Source organism: Salvelinus fontinalis, chromosome 42 (genome assembly GCF_029448725.1).
Source record: "Salvelinus fontinalis isolate EN_2023a chromosome 42, ASM2944872v1, whole genome shotgun sequence".
NCBI classification, from domain to species: domain Eukaryota; kingdom Metazoa; phylum Chordata; class Actinopteri; order Salmoniformes; family Salmonidae; genus Salvelinus; species Salvelinus fontinalis.
The window spans coordinates 24,720,447-24,740,965 of NC_074706.1; the positions used below are offsets into that span (position 1 = coordinate 24,720,447).

A 20,519-nucleotide genomic window follows, 5' to 3' on the forward strand; every position below is an offset into this window, starting at 1 on the left:
AGAGTTGCCGGGACATCTTATATCAATCAGTACACTCGTAACAACTTAAGCATTACGAAACTATTATTCGATCAAATAAACCCACATAACCATAAAACAATTTGTTGACCAAATTCGACACTCTCCTTGACCTAACAAAACTCCTTGTTTGGTTGGCGAAACGACGAAAAAAACGCCTCCTACTGGGGGGTGACAGATTTTCTGCCGAGTTGGGCATGTCTCTTCCTCTGGTATTAGAAATTGTGACGAAAGTGGTTAGTCTGACGGAAAATCACACGAAGAAGAAAACGGAAGTGAACAGTGATCAAGAACAATTTCCACATTAGCGTTTTTATTGTTGTTATGTAGACGTTTATGAACACCTTGGTACTCAAAATATGACTCATTTAATTACCCAGCATCACATACTTACCCAAGGTAGTGTTTAATTCGCATTGCAGACAGGATTTGGTTGATAGATTGTATCTAGGTAACGCTAGCTAGCTGCTAACAATGGCTAACTGTATGGGTTTTCACTCTCAAATAGCCTCCATTGTGGAGGTGCTAGCGAATACAGCCGTGGCAGACATCTGTAAACTCGTAGACGACGACTATGCAGTGTTTCGTTTGGAAATAACTCAAAGCCAGAAAGAAAACAGGACATTACGGAGGAAACTACAGCTATTGGAACAGAAGGTGACACGGGAGCGCACAGAGAGGACAATGCGAGACCGCGTCCTCGCCAGTCGTCCCAGTAGTGTCAAGATCCTCGACCGATACAGAGGAATGGCCAGAGGTACATTTTGCACAAGGCTGGGGCCGTCGCCCTGTTCCCGTCTGCGCATGTGTTCAGATGTATATTACCCAGAATTGTGTCTTGGTCAGTTTTTGGAGAGAATGCAATAATTCCCCTGATTGCTTACTTAGATATCTTGCACAAAGACAATATTTCCCGGAAGGCCGAGGCTGTGCAGCCTGTCACCGTTCATATATAGCTAGTGCCTTTCGCCCCGTTCCCCTCTGCACATGTGTTAAGATGTGTTACCCAGAATTCCGTCATGGTCAGTTTTTGAATAGTATGCAATAATTTCTCTGATTACTTATCTTGTGCAAAGACATCATATTCAAACCAGATTCTTGATTTACTGCATTTCCTATTATTTACTCAATGAAAACAATATGATGCATGAAACAATCAATTGATCTATAAATAGTATATCAATAAGTTATAAGGTGTTACCTTACATCCTTCACAATTCTAGACATTGTCAATTGGGTACAATATACAATTGAGCATTGACAGTAGCTAAGCTAACCACCTTTTTCCCGCCCCAATTAAATCTCCATTGAAGGAAATCTCACTGGAGGCTACAGGAGCTCTGTGAAGCCAGCAGGACACAATACATGGAGAGATGACCAACCAATCAATGTTGAAGAGGGGAGTGGAACCTCAACCCAGCACGTTATCGTGATAGAGGTTAGTGTAATTGTGTTACATCAAAATTACAGTACATCAAATGTGGCCAATTCATTTCAGAAAGGCTCCCCTCAGCTATTTACTTGTTTACATGTACAGCACCAGTCAAAAGTTTGGACACACCTACTCATTCAAGGGTTTTTCTTTATTTTTACTATTTTATACATTGTAGAATAATAGTGAACACATCAAACTATTAAATAACACATATGTACTCATGTGGTAACCAAAAAAGTGTTAAACAAATCAAAATATATTTTATATTTGAGATTCTTCAAAGTAGCCACCCTTTGCCTTGATGACAGATTTGCACACGCTTGGCATTCTCTCAACCAGCTTCACCTGGAATGCTTTTCTTGAAGGAGTTCCCACATATGCTGAGCACTTGTTGGATGCTTTTCCTTCACTCTGCAGTCCAACTCATCCCACACCCTCTCAATTGGGTTGAGGTTGTGTGATTGTGGAGGCCAGGTCATCTGAGGCAGCACTCCATCACCCTCCTTCTTGTTCAAATAGCCATTCAACAGCCTGGAGGTGTGTTGGGTCATTGTCCTGTTGAAAAACAAATGATAATCCCACTAAGCAAAAACCAGGTGGGATGGCGTATCGCTGCAGAATGCTGTGGTAGCCATGCTGGTTAAGTGTGCCTTGAATTCTAAATAAATCACAGACAGTGTCACCAGCAAAGTACCCCCAAACCATCACACCTCCTCCATGTTTCACAGGAACCACACATGCGGAGATCATCCGTTCACCTACTCTGTGTCTCACAAAGATACGGCGGTTGGTACCAAAAATCTCACATTTGAACTCATCATACCAAAGGACAGATTTCCACCAGTCTAATGTCCATTGCTCATGTTTCTTGGCCCAAGCAAGTCTCTTCTTCTTATTGGCGTCCTTTAGTAGTGGTTTCTTTGCAGCAATTCGACCATGAAGGCCTGATTCACACAGTCTCCTCTGAACAGTTGATGTTGAGATGTGTCTGTTACTTGAACTCTGTGAAGCATTTATTTGGGCTGCAATTTCTGATGCTGGTAACTCTAATTAACTTATCCTCTGCAGCAGAAATACGCGGTCTTCCTATCCTGTGGCGGTCCTCATGAGAGCCAGTTTCCTCATAGCACTTGATGGTTTTTGCGACTGCACTTGAAGAAACTTTGTTATTGAAATGTTCCGTATTGACTGACCTTCATGTCTTAAAGTAATGATGGACTGTCGTTTCTCTTTGCTTATTTGAGCTGTTCTTGCCATAATATGGACTTGGTCATTTACCAAATAGGTCTATCTTCCGTATACTACCCCTACCTTACCAAAACACAACTGATTGACTCAAACACATTAAGAAGGAAAGAAATTCCACAAATTAACTTTTAACAAGGCACATCTGTTAATTTAAATGTATTCCAGGTGACTACCTCATGAAGCTGGTTGAGAGAATGCCAAGAGTGTGCGAAGCTTTCAAGGCAAAGGGTGGCTACTGAAGAATCTCAAATATGAAATATATTTTGATTTGTTTAACACTTTTTTGGTTACTACATGATTCCATATGCGTTTTGATGTCTTCACTATTATTCTACAATGTATAAAATAGTAAAAATAAAGAAAAACCTTTGAATGAGTAGGTGTGTCAACTTTTGACTGGTACTGTACATCCTTATTTCTCTGCCATAGGGGAGCTTGTGAGACTTTCCTACGACATTGTTATCCAATTCCACTCATGTACCAGTAATAACCTCCTCTCTTCTTCTGTCAGTCTGCAGATACAGGGGTTGCAGGTCCTGGGGTCAAGCAGGAGAGAACTGAAGGAGAGGACACAAGACTCAGCAGAGACATCCAGACTGGATTGACTGGAGCACCCCCTGTATCCAGGGAGAACCCCGCCGCCTCGCCTCAGCCCAGGACCCAACACAGCATCACGGAGGTCAGTGGAACGCCGAACACCGTCCTCAAGTCAGAGACAGATACAGAGACTTTAACTGTAACACACAGGCTCTTACCCACAGGATCTGATCACAGATCAGACTCAGAGAGACTGGAGCTGGGGCCACTGGGCTGTCCTCCTGCTTCCAGCTCAGAGTACTTACCGGTATTTCACCAGAGCCAGAGGACGGTTCATTCCTGTGGAGATGGTGACGCGTTAGACACTGGTGTTGATGACCTGCCTTGTTCTTATGCTACAGAGATGGACCCTGGCAACATATCCTTGGGTTTAGAGACACAGACTCATCTGTTTAGAGAGGACTGGAACCAGTACAGTAGTAGTGTATACTCTGAAGGGTGCCTAGATAAGAAACGGGAGGTTATAGTGGTAGACGAGGTGAAAGTGGAGGGCGACGCTCCTCCCACATGGAATGCAGATAGTCACTTAGGAGACAGACACTCACAGGGTAGAGATTTCTTAGATTACAGAGAAAGCTTGGACACAAATATAAATGTTGTCACCCACTCGCCATTACACGCATTCAGGGATCGTGTCCCAGTGTCCACATCGATGGCACCTTCCGATTCACATGGCTGCGTCGTTTTCGATCAAGTGTTGAACTCAAATGACCAAAGGGCCATGGCTCGTGGAGGGGGAGCAACATCCGGCAATAGTAAAGAGAAACGGTTCCTCTGCATGTTCTGTAACAAAGGCTTCAGCTGCCCACAGAAAGTGGAGATCCACCAGAGGGTCCACACAGGGGAGAAACCCTACAGCTGTACCCAGTGTCATATGTGCTTTTCCCAGGCTTGTCACCTAAAGAGGCACCAGAGGGTCCACACAGGGGAGAAACCCTACAGCTGCCCCCATTGTGAAAAGAGGTTCTCCCGCCAGGACCAGCTGAAGATGCACCTGAAGGTCCACACGGGAGAGAGGCCATTTGCATGTACGCACTGCAGGAAGAGGTTCTCAGAGAGGAGCAACCTCAGGATACACCAGCAGAAAAACCATTCCACTATGTAACATAGGAAGTACCCATTCCACTCTATAGTGTCTGACGTTTAGATCAAACCCAGCATTGAAGACACAGATTCATTTTCAGTGTTATCAGCAGAAAAGATCCACTGATGCATTTAGAATAACGAGAGTAACAGATTTCAATGTTGAATATTTGTGGGTAGAATATTGCATCCAGATATGATATTGTATGATATATAAGGCATATATAAGCCTAAAAATGTAAAATAAGTGCTTGAGGTGTTCCGGAAGACTGTTAAAAAAAATGAAAAGAAACAGAATTGAAATGCAAACAGATTCTAACAGATTGGTTGATGTCATAAATATTAAGAACTAAAAGGCGATGGAAAAGTGGAGAGGAACTGGCACGACTGTCTGAATGAGTTGCCAGCATCACAAAACATTTTTGGAGAATGAATATGTTAAGGTTACTTTTGTACGTATTGGCCTAGACCAGAGCTATTCAACTCTTACCCTACGAGGTCCAGAACCTGCTGGTTTTCTGTTCTACCTGATAATTAATTGTACCCACCTGTTGTCCCAGGTCTAAATCAGTCCATGAGTAGAGGGGAACAATGGAGAGAAAAATGCGGCAGAACTGGCTTCGACTTCCAGAGTTGAGTTTGAGGGGCCTAGACTATATTGCAACATAAGGATGCATTAAGGTGTATTACAGATTTAATATTATTTTACTTGGGATGAGATGTTGAATTCGTCTGATGACACCAATACTTCTCGCCATTTTATTGTAGACAAATTAAATGGGATTTGCCCAGTTATTTTTTTTTGTCAATGAGAACACCTAGGAATTTGGTAGTTTTAAAGGAAATGTATTATACATTTTTTGGGCAATAAAATGCATGATTTAAACCAGTTGTCAACATCATTTAATTACAAATAAAGTTTTGCGATACTAATCATTGAACGGAAATGCCATGGAAAATGTTATTGGGCTTTTGAGCAGCAGTTTCATTTACAACATCTGACCAGTAGATATCAAAACGTTTTTCTGTAAATGTAGCAATTTGTTTGTGATCAAAATTACTGAAATAAATTCTATTGACCTGATTGCTTTGAGAGCTGGTACAAACGAGATAAAATAACAGGAAATTATCAGATATATCTGTACAAGAGACCAGATACCCCCGATTTAAAAGAAATTAGTAAATATATTGTCAGATTGCTACTTGTAGCAGTGATTCTTAAGTACAATGATGGCAAGATATAGGATCAAGAAAGTTATTGATCTTAACTTGATCACTCTTCTGTCGCAGAGAATTTTCCTGCTGCATCAGGAAATTCAAATGAGCCTGGTGAATCCCTGAAAATGATCAGTTCTCTTTCTCTCCATGCAGGGGCAGTCAAGCCATTGGGATCAGTGCTTGCTATAAAAAATCATATTCTCACTCTCAAACACTAGGCCCTATTACTGCAAAATTCAAATGTACAAAAATGTATCTGAAATGCAGAAGCCATATACATCAACAATTGTCGTTTTACATAGCTTAATAACGCAAGATGGATATTGGTCTTCACTAGGCTACTACATACAAGTGTATCTTAAGGTTACGAATGAACTGTCAAAATATAATTAAATCGTGGTCTGGGGTGGTCTTGCAGTTAGGACTGCTGCCTTCAATACTGTTTCGGCGGGGGTTCGATTCCGGCCAACGCATTTCTGGCACAAATAACTCAATCCCCCTGATTGACTTGATTAAGTTACACATTTCAAATATGGACAGTCCAGGGATATTTTACCCCCGATCTTGATAAGAAATTACCATACCAGACACGTTTGGATAACATAAAAAGGAAACAAAATAATAACAATAGCTTACGCTACACCAACATTAGTTTCCATTCATACAAAGTGTCGGGTAAATTGCCACAGTAGATTTGCCGTGGTAAACAAGGAAATCCTTTTTTTTCTGTTGTACGGAATGCTTGTCAATCGCCCTTAGTCTGTTCAAAAAGAGCTACGTCTTTCCGATGACAAGACCAATTTGAGGGCGAACATATCTAGAAAGTTGCAAGTGTAACCTGATCTCCCACAGGAGCAACCAACGTCTTAGACCGTTTTAGACTCTTTGACCGAGGGCAGGCACTGGTTTCAATATGCCATTTGGTTATATTCCAATAAGCTACATTCTGTATGCTACCCGTAAAAGGCGCTGCATGGTCAATCCGACATCTGCTTTGGCCGTGTAGCATTTACGGTGATACTGCTTCGGCAGAAATCAGGAAATTCATACATCTTGTGCTTCGCAGAGCTGTTGTGAAGGAACTTGTCAAGGAAGTGAGTTTGTGTTTATACAGTTTATACAGTGGTACGGAGCTAAATTTGGCCTCTGCATGCTTCCGTAGGCGCCACAATTGCTTCACACCTTCCATACGGAGCCTCCGACCACATTTTTGGATCAAGCATAAATTGGCTTTTAGCCTATCCATTGTCACATTATGAAAGGTGTGAAAACAAATTATAGGCTATTGTTTGTGTCCCTGGCTGAGCTGATTTGGGCCATCAGTTGATTGACAGATGTAGGCCTACTGTAGAACGATATATTTTCCTCCAGTGTGGATGCTCGCCTACTTTTATAGTTAGGCTGTGTATAATTTGTCAATTTAGTTATTGTCTTTGGTATGGATTGAAAGCCTATATTGTGTGGCCTTAATATTTTATTTTGTAAAGCTGTCAAGATGTTTGAGCCTATCCAAAGATGATTTTGTTGAGCTGAGACACTTTTCTCTGAATAGTAAATTATCAGACTATTTGTTTTACTTCTGGAAAACATTGAAATAAATGCAATTCACTTGTGGCCCTAATGTAGGCTCAGGCTTGCCACTAGATCACCCTGCACTGGGCGCAAATTCATGAGGCTCGGAGCCGGAGCACGCTGCTTAGACCTCTGCCCTACTGCAGGTTACAATGCTCTAGCAATTACTTAAATCCTTGTGCTACCCACACTATAGAATAATAATTGGAAATTGTCAAAAACATGTAATTTCAATTATTCATGCCTCTGTTCCAAATTACCCCACTTTGTCCCTTACAGCCTGTTTATTTCCTCAGTGAGTACTGGCGGCTAGCTCAATCCCTCTGTTTGTAATGTGACCTTGTATTGAAACATTTACTTCTTCAAATTACTAAGATATTGCATTATTAGAGTGCTATCTGAAAGCCAATTACCATTCACTTTTTTCCTTCACACTTATTAAATGTCTATTTTAAGATTCATATGTAATGCTTTGGAGGGATCAATATGTATATATTTCGGTCCCCTGTATATCGAATGCTCTGTCCATAATACGTCTCTACCTAGCATTTTAAACGGTTGGTTAGGTGAATACAGAACATCATTGGTTCTATTTAACAGGGTATGGGGTTTATTTCAAAAAGTATTACCAGGTTGGAAGAAATCTTTTAAGTGTTTATAATTGTATTGGTTAGGAGTAAGTCAAATCCTATACCATATCTTTCTCAAATGATCCATCAAGGGACCACTCTGAACATTTCTCAATACTTTTTACACCACTTACGTACTACACCACTTACGTCTAATTGTGGGTGAGCAGGTTGTATATATATTTGTTCTGTTGTTTACTTCATCAGATCTCTAGTAACCCATTATACATTTGTTACATCACAAATTCCTCCTCTACACCAGTGTAGACTGGTGTACATTCATACAGGGGTTTAAATATTCACTCTAGTCTTCTATTTAACAGCATATTCAGGAATAATACTATTTTCTTTCATATCTACATACAGAATCCCAATATAATGTTATAGATCTGAAAACTCAGCTCACACAGAACTGGTTGGGGTATTCATTATTTTCCTTATATAACTATACTTAGGTATTCACATCCACAACACTCCATGTGCATCTTCAACAATTATAAATCCCTACAATAACACTTTGTGCTATTATCAGTGGTTCTCAGACCACGTAGACCTTTCTATCGTTACATCCTATGTATCTTCAATGGTTCTCTTGCCGCTACTTCCTATACACTAGTAGTCCCAGACTATGATGGGCGGTGGTGGATGGAATCCCTAGATTGAGTCCCTACATTATTACCCCATGTGCATCTTCAATGGTTCTCTTGTCATTACTTCCTATGCACAATATGTATCTCCTACTCTGCCTTCTGAAAGTATTCAGACCCCTTGACTTTTCCACATTTTGTTAGGTTACAGCCTTGTTCTAAAATTGATTAAATAGTTTCCCCCTGATCAATCTACACACAATACCCCATAATGACAAATCAAAAACAGGTTTTTAGACATTTTTGCTAATTTATTAAAAATACAAAACTGAAATATCACATTTACATAACTATTCAGACCCTTGTCCCAAAACCACTCCTGCATTGTATTGGCTTTGTGCTTAGGGTCGTTGTCCTATTGGAAGGTGAACCTTTGCTCCAGTCTGAGGTCCTGAGTGCTCTGGAGCAGGTTTTCATCAAGGATCTCTCTGTACTGCTCTGTTCATCTTTGCCTCAATCCTGAATAGGCTCTCAGTCCCTGTCACTGAAAAACATCCCCACCGCATGATGCTGCCACCACCATGCGTCACTGTATGGATTGTGCCAGGTTTCCTCCAGACGTGACGCTTGGCATTCAGGCCAAAGAATTCAATCTTGGTTTCATCAGACCAGAGAATCTTGTTTCTCATGGTCAAAGTCCTTAGGTGCCTTTTGGCAAACTCCGAGCGGGCTGTCATGTGCCTTTTACTGAGGAGTGGCTTCCGTCAGGCCACTCTACCATAAAGGCCTGATTGGTGGAGTGCTGCAGAGATGGTTGTACTTCTGGAAGGTTCTCCCATCTCCACAGAGGAATTTTAGAGCTCTGTCAGTGACCATCGGGTTCTTGGTCACCCCCCCTGACCAAGGTCCTTCTCCCGTTATTGCTCAGTTTGGTCGGGCGACCAGCTCTAGGAAGAGTCTTGGTGGTAACAAACTTCTTCCATTTAAGAATCTTCAATGCTGCAGAAGTTGTTTGGTACCCTTCCCCAGATCTGTGCCGACACAATCCTGTCTCAGAGCTCAACGGAAAATTCCTTCAACCCCATGGCTTATGTTTTGCTCTGACATGCACTGTCAACTGTGGGACCTTATATAGACAGGTGTGTGCCTTTCCAAATCATGTCCAATCAATTTAACTTACCACAGGTGGACTCCAATCAAGTTGTAGAAACATCTCAAGGATGATCAATGGAAACAGGATGCACCCGTGCTCAATTTTGAGTCTCATAGCAAAGGGTCTGAATACTTATGTAAATTAGGTATCTGTTTATTTTTAATACATTTCCCCCAAAAATCTTAATGCCTGTTTACGCTTTGTCAATATGGGGTCTTGTGTGTAGATTGCTGAGGATTTTCTTTATTTAATCAATTTTAGAAAGGCTGTAACGTAACAAAATGTGGAAAAAGTCAAGGGATCTGAATACTTTCCGAAGGCACTGTATATTTAATAACACCACGTGTCATTGTTAGTGGCTGCAGACCACATAGACACTTCTTCAATAAATGCCTACAGACAGCTGTCAGCGGGGCTTTCCGTGGTACTGTTACGCCCTCGCTCTAGTCTTCTATAAGACTAGTGAATAGCCTTCTCTCTATAAGACTATGGGTACCTTTTTATGCATTATTCACCTTAATTGTATTGGTTTTATAATGCATTTTTTTAATCATTTCAAATTGACTTACTGAAATAATTTGCCGTTCCTCAATTGTTTGCGGATGATGTTTCCTCCTGGGCAGTTAACAATAAGGGTCTGGTCTGGGCGCGTCTCGTCATCTTTTGGTCAGAAGGGAATTTCCCTCAAAATGCGCAACTGGTTTTCCTCACAGACCCCCAACTGGAAAGCTCCGCAGGCAGAATCAATCATCCAGTTCATGATGCCAAATTGAAAATTTGTGGAAATTCTTACACAGGGAGACTCAAAGTCAATCTTAAATTAATCATTGTTTATTATCAGCGTGCTGGAGAGGTTCCAACCAACTCAATGCACCAAGTACACATGTCAATCTACTGGGGCAGTCCCGTTAGTTCTTATATACAGACAAGTTATATTTGCATGATTTAGCTTATTCATCATTCATATTTAATTAATCAATAACGTTTGCATGTGACAGACCAATACCTCAAAATACTTCTCTCTAAGCTGTGACCTTGAAATGGAGATATCCCTTTCTCTAAACAAGGTTCTGGGCTGCCAAATTGCAGATCGTGATAATGAGGATTCGTTCAATCAGTCACTTGCATGAATACAGAAATAGGTTTTTACAAAAACACAAACGTAAACATTTCCATCACACATTCAATACCGCCTTGCACACATCTAGCTGGCCTAAGGTGTAATCATTAGTCCAACAGTTCCAAACAAGAGTTTCTATTGGACAAAGCCAGGTATGTTTATCCCCATTTCATTCCGTTTGCTTCTGTTTAAGAAATGTTTTTCAACAGAATTGGCGGAATGAATACACCCTTGATCACACACAAACAATTCACTTTCATAGCTACATACAAACAGCTTGTTGTATTCCTTCTCGCATGTATGCGCTCTCCTCCTCTCACCTTTTCCCTTTGCTTGTGGACTTCAATGCACAACACATTGTGCATTGCTGTCTGTTACCAGGCGAAAAAGCATTTCCAAGCAAAACATTCATATCATAACTGCTACACACAGCCTACATTGTTGTCACCATATTAGCTAAAGTAACGTCATAGTCAACATAGCTAATAGAACTAATGCATTAGTTAACCCGCTACAATCATGCAGTACAGTCACTGGGGCCCCCCGGTTGCAATAAATTAATAAAACCAAAAGCTTACCTTGACTTGGAAGAGTTCCAGTGTTGGATAGTCATAGCTAGCTAACATAGCATCCCGCTGTTTGAGCCGGGTGTTTAAGTAGGCTAAACTAGCTAGCTGCATTTGCTAGATATGAAAACAGTGATGACGTTTTGCTCTCTCTCTCGCTCCTCCATTTTTGAAGAAATTAATTTGTTCAAAACTTTAACTATTGTCTTTGAGTCAACTACTCACCACATTTTATGCACTGCAGCGCTAGCTAGCTGTAGCTTATGCTTTCAGTACATTCTCTAATCCTTTGATTGGGTATAAAACATGTCAGTTCATGCTGCAAGAGCTCTGATAGGTTGGAGGATGTACTCCGGAAGTTGTCATAATTTTACTGTGTAAGTCTATGGAACGGGGTGAGAACCATGAGCCTCCTAGGTTTTGTATTGAAATCAATGTACCCAGAGGAAGACGGAAACTAGCTGTCCTTCGGCTACCTTAGAGTAATGTTGAGGCTACTGTAGACCTTCATTGCAAAACAGTGTGTTTTAATCAATTATTTGGTATTGTGAATATATTTTGTATCGTTTTATCTAAAAAGAACAACGTTTTAAATGTTTAACTATTTTTATTAAATTCACTGAGGAGGATGGTCCTGATACATAGGTGCATCATTTTAAATTATTTTGTTTTAAGCCTTCCCCAAACCACCATAAAATTATGTTGGAAATGTCCATGGTGAGTTGGGGAGAAATATATATTTTTTAAGATAAAAAAAGTCAAATGAATTAAAGGAATAGATCAGTGGGCTACAGCCAAATTGCCTGCAGTAGGCCTACTGGGCAGAGGGGGTGAAACACCAGCTGGTCGTACTTCAGGTATGTGATGTTGCCTCTCTTTTGCTGTTCAAAGAAAGCGGGTCTTTTCTTTTGAGGCGTACCTTTCGGAGAAGTCTTCATCGATTAAGAACTGAGCTCTTTGGCCTTGCACACCAGTGGTGGGTTTGGTGTTGAAATGAGAATTTATAAGCAGATAAGAACACCATACCCACTGTAATATATGGTGGTGGATTTTTGTTATGGTGCTGTTTTGCTTCCACTGGTCCTGGGGCCCTGGTTAAGGTCAAAGGCATCATGAACTTTACCCAGTACCAGGACATTTTAGCCCAAAACCTGGTTGCCTCTGCAAGGAAGCTGATACTTGGCCTCAAGTGGATCTTCCAGCAAGACGATAACCACAATCACACATCAAAATCCACAAAGAAATGGTAAATTGAATCGAATCCCATTGAAAACCTGTGGTTTGAATTGAAGAGAGCAGTCCATAAGCGCAAACAAAGGATACCAATGATCTCGAAAGATTCTGTATGGAGCAATGGTCTAAGATCCATCCTCCCAATGTATTCTACAATTTTAGAAAACATTTTAGAAAACGGCTTAGTGCTATAATCTTCGAAAGGTGAGGTATTGAAAACAGGAGTGTCAATCATTTTGACCCCTATCTTTTTGTGATTTTTTTTCTCTGAGCAATTGTATTAGTTTAAAATATAATACGTTTAAAAAATAAAATGGCATACAATATAGCTCAGTATTTGAATTATGTATTTTATTCAGTAATTTTTGCTCATCTTTATCAAGGGTGTCAATTTCGGATCCCACTGTCTTCCCTAATTTTTAAAGATACATTATGATGCTTGCAACATCTGAGCAGGGGGACGTGACCATGATGTGGTTAGCTGATACGTAAAATACATATCCAGGTGTTGTAAGATCTTACAGGTATCAGCAACGTATAAGCAGAGAAACGTGCCCATTGAGATGAGCACGATGCAAGACTTAGTTGTCACACAGAGTATCTGCGGCTTTGCACGTGTGTGCTTCACACTGCTATAACGTGGTAGCTCTGGGATCAAAACAGCTGAGAAGTTTAGCGTCACGCTTCAATGCTTCTGGTTGTTGCAGGAATTTACCCACTACTACTGTTTACTTGGTGCATCTACATCACATCTCGCTGAGTCTGCCTTTAAAGCAGGGGTGATGGGAGTTCCTTACTAATTAGGGACCTTATTTCATCAATCAAGTACAAGGGAGAAGCGAAAACCCGCAGACACGCTGTCCTCCATGGAATGAGTTTGACACGTGCTTTAAAGGGACAGTTCACCAAATTACATATTGGTTTCCTTACCCTGTAAGCAGTCTATGGACAAGGTTTGACATCAGTCCATGCTTTGGTTTAGTTTCACTGGCACTGTTTCCAAATGCTAACGTTTTAGCATTTGTGGCAAAAAAATCCCATTCAAGTCATGGTACCAATTTTTTTTTGCTTGGATTGCGTCATACCTTGACCATAGACTGCTTACAGGTTAAGGATACCAATGTGTAATTTGGGTTAACTATCCCTTTAAACCTAACCGACCTAGAATATGTGGACATCTATAAGTACCTAGGTGTCTGGCTAGACTGCAAACTCTCCTTCCAGACTCATATCAAACATCTCCAATCCAAAATCAAATCTAGAGTCGGCTTTCTATTCCGCAACAAAGCCTCCTTCACTCACGCCGCCAAACTTACCCTAGTAAAACTGACTATCCTACCGATCCTCGACTTCGGCGATGTCATCTACAAAATAGCTTCCAATACTCTACTCAGCAAACTGGATGCAGTCTATCACAGTGCCATCCGTTTTGTTACTAAAGCACCTTATACGACCCACCACTGCGACCTGTATGCCCTAGTCGGCTGGCCCTCGCTACATGTTCGTCGTCAGACCCACTGGCTCCAGGTCATCTACAAGGCTATGCTAGGTAAAGTGCCGCCTTATCTCAGTTCACTGGTCACGATGGCTACACCCACCCGTAGCACGCGCTCCAGCAGGTGTATATCACTGATCATCCCTAAAGCCAAAACCTCATTTGGACGCCTTTCCTTCCAGTTCTCTGCTGCCTGCGACTGGAACGAATTGCAAAAATCTCTGAAGTTGGAGACTTTTATCTCCCTCAACAACTTTAAAAATCTGCTATGCGAGCAGCTAACCGATCGCTGCAGCTGTACATAGTCCATCTGTAAACTACCCACCCAATTTACCTACCTCACCCCCATACTGCTTTTATTTATTTACTTTTCTGCTCTTTTGCACACCAGTATCTCTTCTTGCACATGATCATCTGATGATTTATCACTCCAGTGTTAATCTGCTAAATTGTAATTACTCGATTTATTGCCTACCTCATGCCTTTTGCACACATTGTATATAGATTCTCTTTTTTCTACCATGTTATTGACTTGTTTATTGTTTACTCCATGTGTAACTCTGTGTTGTTGTCTGTTCACACTGCTATGCTTTATCTTGGCCAGGTCGCAGTTGCAAATGAGAACTTGTTCTCAACTAGCCTACCTGGTTAAATAAAGGTGAAATAAAAAATAAAATAAATAACCTATGACCTGACCAATCACCTTTATGTATTACTGCCACACAGTGGCAAGAAGTGACATCAAAAACTATACAACACATAAATGGCTGTTAGCCTCCCAAGCGCAGGTTACTTTCTGTCCCTAAAACTGACACTAAATAATATAAACAAAATATATTTTTTATAAAACTTAAAGATAATAAAAACCAGTAAATCAGATCTGAAAACTAACCAAAACTAAACTACATTTCAAACAAAAAAATTAAAAATGACACAACTATGGGCCTCTCGAGTGGTGCAGTGCTAGCTATGCCACTAGAGATCCTCGTTCGAGTCCAGGCTCTGTCGCAGCCGGCCGCAACTGGGAGACTCATCGGGCGGCGCACAATTGGCTCAGCGTCATCCGGGTTAGGGGAGGGTTTGGCCGACAGGGATGTTCTTGTCCAATCGCGCACTAGCGACTCCTGTGGTGGGCCGGGCGCAATGCACGCTGACACGGTCACCAGGTGTACCGTGTTTCCTCCGACACGTTGGTGCGACTGACTTCCGGGTTAAGTGGGCATTGTGTCAAGAAGCAGTGCGGCTTGGTTGGGTTGTGTTTCGGAGGACGCCCGGCTCTCGACCTTCGCCTCTCCTGAGTCTGTACGAGAGTTGCAGCGATGGGACAAGACTGTAACTACCAATTGGATACCACGAAATTAGGGAGAAAAGGGGGTAATTTTTTTATAATAATAAATAAAAACAACTATAATAACCTTGGTATAAATCATTTTTAAATTGCTTATTTATTTTTAGGTGGGGGGTGGGATTAATTTAAGAGGTAGGGTTTAACGTTTTCGGAAGATGGGCAGGGACTCTGCTGTTCCACCATTGTGGTGCCAGGACAAAGAAGAGCTATGACTTGGCTGAGCTTGAGCTAACCTACCTGTAGGAGTGGGATGGCTAAGAGACCAGAGTTCGCAGAACAGAGTGTAAGGGTTGGGGTGTAGGTTTTGAGCATGGAAGAAGTTTGGAACCAACAAGACTCATCCTAGAGCTGGCCGCCCGGCCAAACTGAGGAATCGGGGGAGAAGAATCCGAGATGCCCAAGAACCCGATGGTCACTCTGACAGAGCCCCAGAGTTCCTCTGTGGAGATGGGAGAACCTTCCAGAAGGACAAACATCACTGCAACACTCCACCAATCAGGCCTTTATGGTAGTGGCCAGACGGAAGCCACTCCTCAGTAAAAGTTACATGACAGCGCGTTTGGAGTTTGCCAAAAGGCACCTAAAGGACTCTCAGACCATGAGAAACAAGATTCTCTGGTCTGATGACACCAAGACTGAACTCTTTGGCCTGAGTGCCAAGAGTCACATCTGGCGGAAACCTGGCACCATCCCTACAATGAAGCATGTTGGTGGCAGCATCATGAGGTGGGGATGTTTTTCAGCAGCCGGGACTGGGAGACTATTTAGAATCGAGGCAAAGATGAACGGAGCATAGAGAGATCCTTGATGAAAACCTGATCAGGACATCAGACTGGGGCGAAGGTTCACCTTCCAACCAGACAACGACCCTAAGCACACAGCCAAGACACCGCAGGAGTGGTTTCGGGACAAGTCTCTGAATGTCCTTGAGTGGCCCGGCCAGAGCCTAGACTTGAACCCGATCGAACATCTCTGAAAAGACCTGAAAATAACTGTGCAGCGACCTGGTCTGCCGAGAAGAATAGGAGAAACTCCCCAAATACAGGTGTGCCAAGCTTGTAGCGTCATACCCAAGAAGACGCGAGGCTGTAATTGCTGCCAAAGGTACTTCAGCAAAGTACTGATTGAAGGGTCTGAAAAGTTATGTAAATTTTTTTTTTAAATATATTTGCAAAAATGTCTAAACCTGTTTTTCCTTTGTCATTATGGGATAGTGTGTGTAGATTGAGGAAAAAAACGATTTAATCCATTTTAGAATAAATCTGTAACGTAACAAAATGTGGAAAAAGTAAAGGGGTCTGGATACTTTCCAAATGCACTGTATAGTGTACACACACTAACGAACACGTCAAAATAGTTTAGTCGGGTTTGTATGATGTTGACTTGATTTTCTAGCTGACTTCACAGCTGACTCATATTTACCCACAACATCATATTTATATCCACACTGATGGGTTTAACAACAATGAAGTCATTCTGTAACTACAGTATAGGACTCAAACGTAGTGGGGATGGGTAAACACTCCATGTTGAAAGTGGGTTTATTATCTGTGTGTGTATGTACCTGAGGGAATGTATGTCTGTGTAATCTGTATCATCTGTTTCTTCCAGGAGGAGAAGGGTCCAGAGGTGCTGCTGGTGAAGGAGGAGGTGTGTGGGGAGGGTCTGGGGAACCCTGAGGGGACAATGGTCATGGAGGACAACCAGACTACACCTCCTCCTGAACCCACAGAGGAACCAGCTGAGCAGCACAGGACCACACACAGTCTCACTGAGGTGAGCCCACTGTAAACTACTGTCTGAATGGTATTAGGTCGGGCCGTATTCCACTAAGCCTCTCAGAGTTGGAGTGCTGAATTAGGATCAGTTCGGCCTTTTAGATCATAATGAATGACTATGTAATGAGGTGGAGGACCTGATCCTCGATCAGAACTTCTACTCTGAGACTCTTTGTGTATAAGGGCACAGGTCTTGATATATTGTTAGGTAGTGTGGGACCATGCCTTTGAATTATCAAACCATTAAAGAAGGTCAAGTAATCATATCAACTAACACGTTTGCATAGGACTCATAGCAATCCCTCATTGCCCAATCAGAAGATGGTCCATAGCAGGGTGGTCAAATCAAATCAAATGTATTTATATAGCCCTTCTTACATCAGCTGATATCTCAAAGTGCTGTACAGAAACCCAGCCTACAACCCCAAACAGCAAGCAATGCAGGTGTAGAAGCACGGTGGCTAGGAAAAACTCCCTAGAAAGGCCAAAACCTAGGAAGAAACCTAGAGAGGAACCAGGCTATGAGGGGTGGCCAGTCCTCTTCTGGTTGTGCCGGGTGGAGATTATAACAGAACATGGCCAAGATGTTCAAATGTTCATAAATGACCAGCATGGTCAAATAATAATAATCACAGTAGTTGTCGAGGGTGCAACAGGTCAGCACCTCAGGAGTAAATGTCAGTTGGCTTTTCATAGCCGATCATTGAGAGTATCTCTACCGCTCCTGCTGTCTCTAGAGAGCTGAAAACAGCAGGTCTGGGACAGGTAGCACGTCCGGTGAACAGGTCAGGGTTCCATAGCTGCAGGCAGAACAATTGAAACTGGAGCAGCAGCACGGCCAGGTGGACTGGGGACAGCAAGGAGTCATCATGCCAGGTAGTCCTGAGGCATGGTCCTAGGGCTCAGGTCCTCCGAGAGAGAGAAAGAAAGAGAGAATTCGAGAGAGCATACTTAAATTCACACAGGACACCGGAAAAGACAGGAGAAGAACTCCAGATATAACAAACTGACCCTAGCCCCCCGACACATAAACTACTGCAGCATAAATACTGGAGGCTGAGACAGGAGGGGTCAGGAGACACTGTGGCCCCATCCGATGATACCCCCGGACAGGGCCAAACAGGAAGGATATAACCCCACCCACTTTGCCAAAGCACAGCCCCCACACCACTAGAGGGATATCTTCAACCACCAACTCACCATCCTGAGACAAGGCCGAGTATAGCCAACAAAGATCTCCGCCACGGCACAACCCAAGGGGGGGGGCGCCAACCCATATCAAATGTCTTTATCCAACATCATCTCACTCTGTATCTCTTACAGTCAGTAGACATGGAGGATGGGAAGCCTGATCTGCTGCTAGTCAAAGAGGAGACAATAGAGGATGAACCAGAGAGCATTGACCTCCTGAGTGGACTAAAGCTGGGGGTGCAAGGTAACGGGAGTAATATTATGGTCTACATACATTAATACATCTTTAATGGGAATAGTGATGCACTTGGCTATTATGTTTCCTTAATTCATCAAATGCAACTTATGTTTACATACAAAAACATACATAATGTATGAAAATTATTAGGTAATTGACAAAAAACTCCATATGTAGAGTTTTCTCTACATGTTTTTAAAGTATATTTTGTAACCTCTTCCTGCAGGTGGTTGGCTGGATGCAAACAGAGATTGGGCGGCCATCTTGGATTCCCAGACCCAGACCGGTCCAGCCAAAGGCCTAAGGGGCAACTTCACTGATCAGGCCAGGACCAGAAGCGATATAATAGAGGTCAGTGGATTGGACAGCGTCTTCAACTCTCGTCTGGGGAACAACACTGTTAACCACAACCAGAAACTGACAGTCGAACACAAAACAACCGAATTTAGTCTCCATGACAACATACTGGCTGAGACCAGGGCGAGACGTAGATTTGGTCTGCAGGGTTGGGTAGGTGTCCGTATGCAGCTTGAGAGAACAGATACAGACTTGGCTAGCGATGCTCCATCCTGCTCCTATAGTTGTGATTCAGAGAGACTGATGGTGCCTCAGGTTAACCCCCTAACAGGTGCTGCCTTCAGCCTGCCTTCTATAGGATCTATAAACTGGAACATGGACCCGGCGACAACACAGACACTCCCTGGCGCTTGTCCTCCTCACACTCTCCTAATGTTAAACCAGACCTCAGACAATGCCAATGCCTCAACACTAAATGGCTACACAAGCTCATTGACAAATGACAGTAGTGGAGATGGAATCTGTAAAGCTGGCAGCGCCAAAGAGAAGCGCTTCCCATGTTCATTCTGTGGGAAAGCATTCAGTTTTCCCAAACAGGTGGAGATCCACCAGAGGATGCACACTGGGGAGAAACCATTCAACTGTACCCAGTGTCAAATGCGCTTTGCCCGGGCTGGCCACCTGAAGAGCCATCAGAGAGTCCACACAGGGGAGAAACCCTTCAGCTGCCCCCAGTGTGAGAAGAGGTTCTCCCACCAGCACCAGCTGAAGAGGCACCTGAAGGTCCACACGGGAGAGAGGCCGTTTGCATGTACGCACTGTGAGAAGAGGTACTCGGAGAGGAGCTACCTCAGGTTACACCTGCAAAAAATGCACACGGCCTGTGTATAGTGACATGTAATGTAGTTCTATTTTTTTATCTTTATTTAACTAGGCAAGTCAGTTAAGAACAAATTCTTACTTATAATGACAGTTTTCTGGGGAACAGTGGATTAACTGCCACGACAGATTTTTACCTTGTCAGCTCGGGGATTCGATCCAGCAACCTTTCGGTTACTGCCCCAACGCTCTAACCACTAGGCTACCTGCCGCACCAACGTTTGTTTGTTTGTAGTTCATTTTGTTGGTTTTGGATGTAGTAGGGAACTGGAGGATGTGAACTAAGGAAAGAATGAGTATGATGAGGCAGAGTAGATGATATGGTGATGGTTGGTGTGATGGTGTCTGTAAAAATGCTTCACTGATGAAGAGTGACAACCTTGTCCTGTTTGATGCTGGTGTTTTATAATGAGGAAATGATAGTGCCTTAATTCATGTTTACTTGACATGAAGTAGTGAAGCTGTGTGTAATGTAATCTTGAACCTTTTCCAAAGTATTCTAAAATTTATTTTATCAAAGCGATGGTACCAGATTTATAGAAAAGGTCAAGTGTTACCATAGTGAGAAATTATTCTACTTGTGATTGCTATTTAGTTTAAATGAAATACTAAATTGACTCTGCTGACTGACTTGGTTATTTTGTAATTTTTTATAATATAAATATACTTTTTTAAAAATAAACTCCAATGGCTCCATATTTTTAGGTTCTTGAATCAGTGTTAGAGATGGCTTGACTGTGGTTAACATTTTATAATATCATGTCATGTTTCTGTGTGTACAGCAAAGAGTTTGTTATATAAAGCATTATGTTTTTCTGTACAATATTTGTTTGC

At 42.2% G+C, this 20,519-nt stretch overlaps 1 protein-coding gene across 1 annotated transcript; it reads left to right on the forward strand.

The window, feature by feature from the left end:
* The first annotated feature begins 234 nt into the window (after positions 1-234).
* On the forward strand, positions 235-20,477 carry LOC129841247 (uncharacterized). Its single transcript, XM_055909431.1, has 6 exons — positions 235-775; positions 1,332-1,456; positions 3,213-3,380; positions 16,914-17,078; positions 18,404-18,515; positions 18,736-20,477. The coding sequence occupies exons 1-6, from the start codon at positions 493-495 to the stop codon at positions 19,695-19,697; spliced, it is 1,815 nt and encodes a 604-aa protein (XP_055765406.1). The 5' UTR covers positions 235-492; the 3' UTR covers positions 19,698-20,477.
* Positions 20,478-20,519: the final 42 nt, after the last annotated feature.

Coding starts and splice junctions, on each gene's coding strand:
- LOC129841247 (XM_055909431.1), top strand. CDS start 493: ATGGCTAACTGTATGGGTTTTCACTCTCAAATAGCCTCCATTGTGGAG. Junction 1,457..3,212: donor AGCACGTTATCGTGATAGAG/GTTAGTGTAATT, acceptor TTCTTCTGTCAG/TCTGCAGATACAGGGGTTGC. Junction 18,516..18,735: donor ACTAAAGCTGGGGGTGCAAG/GTAACGGGAGTA, acceptor CTCTTCCTGCAG/GTGGTTGGCTGGATGCAAAC.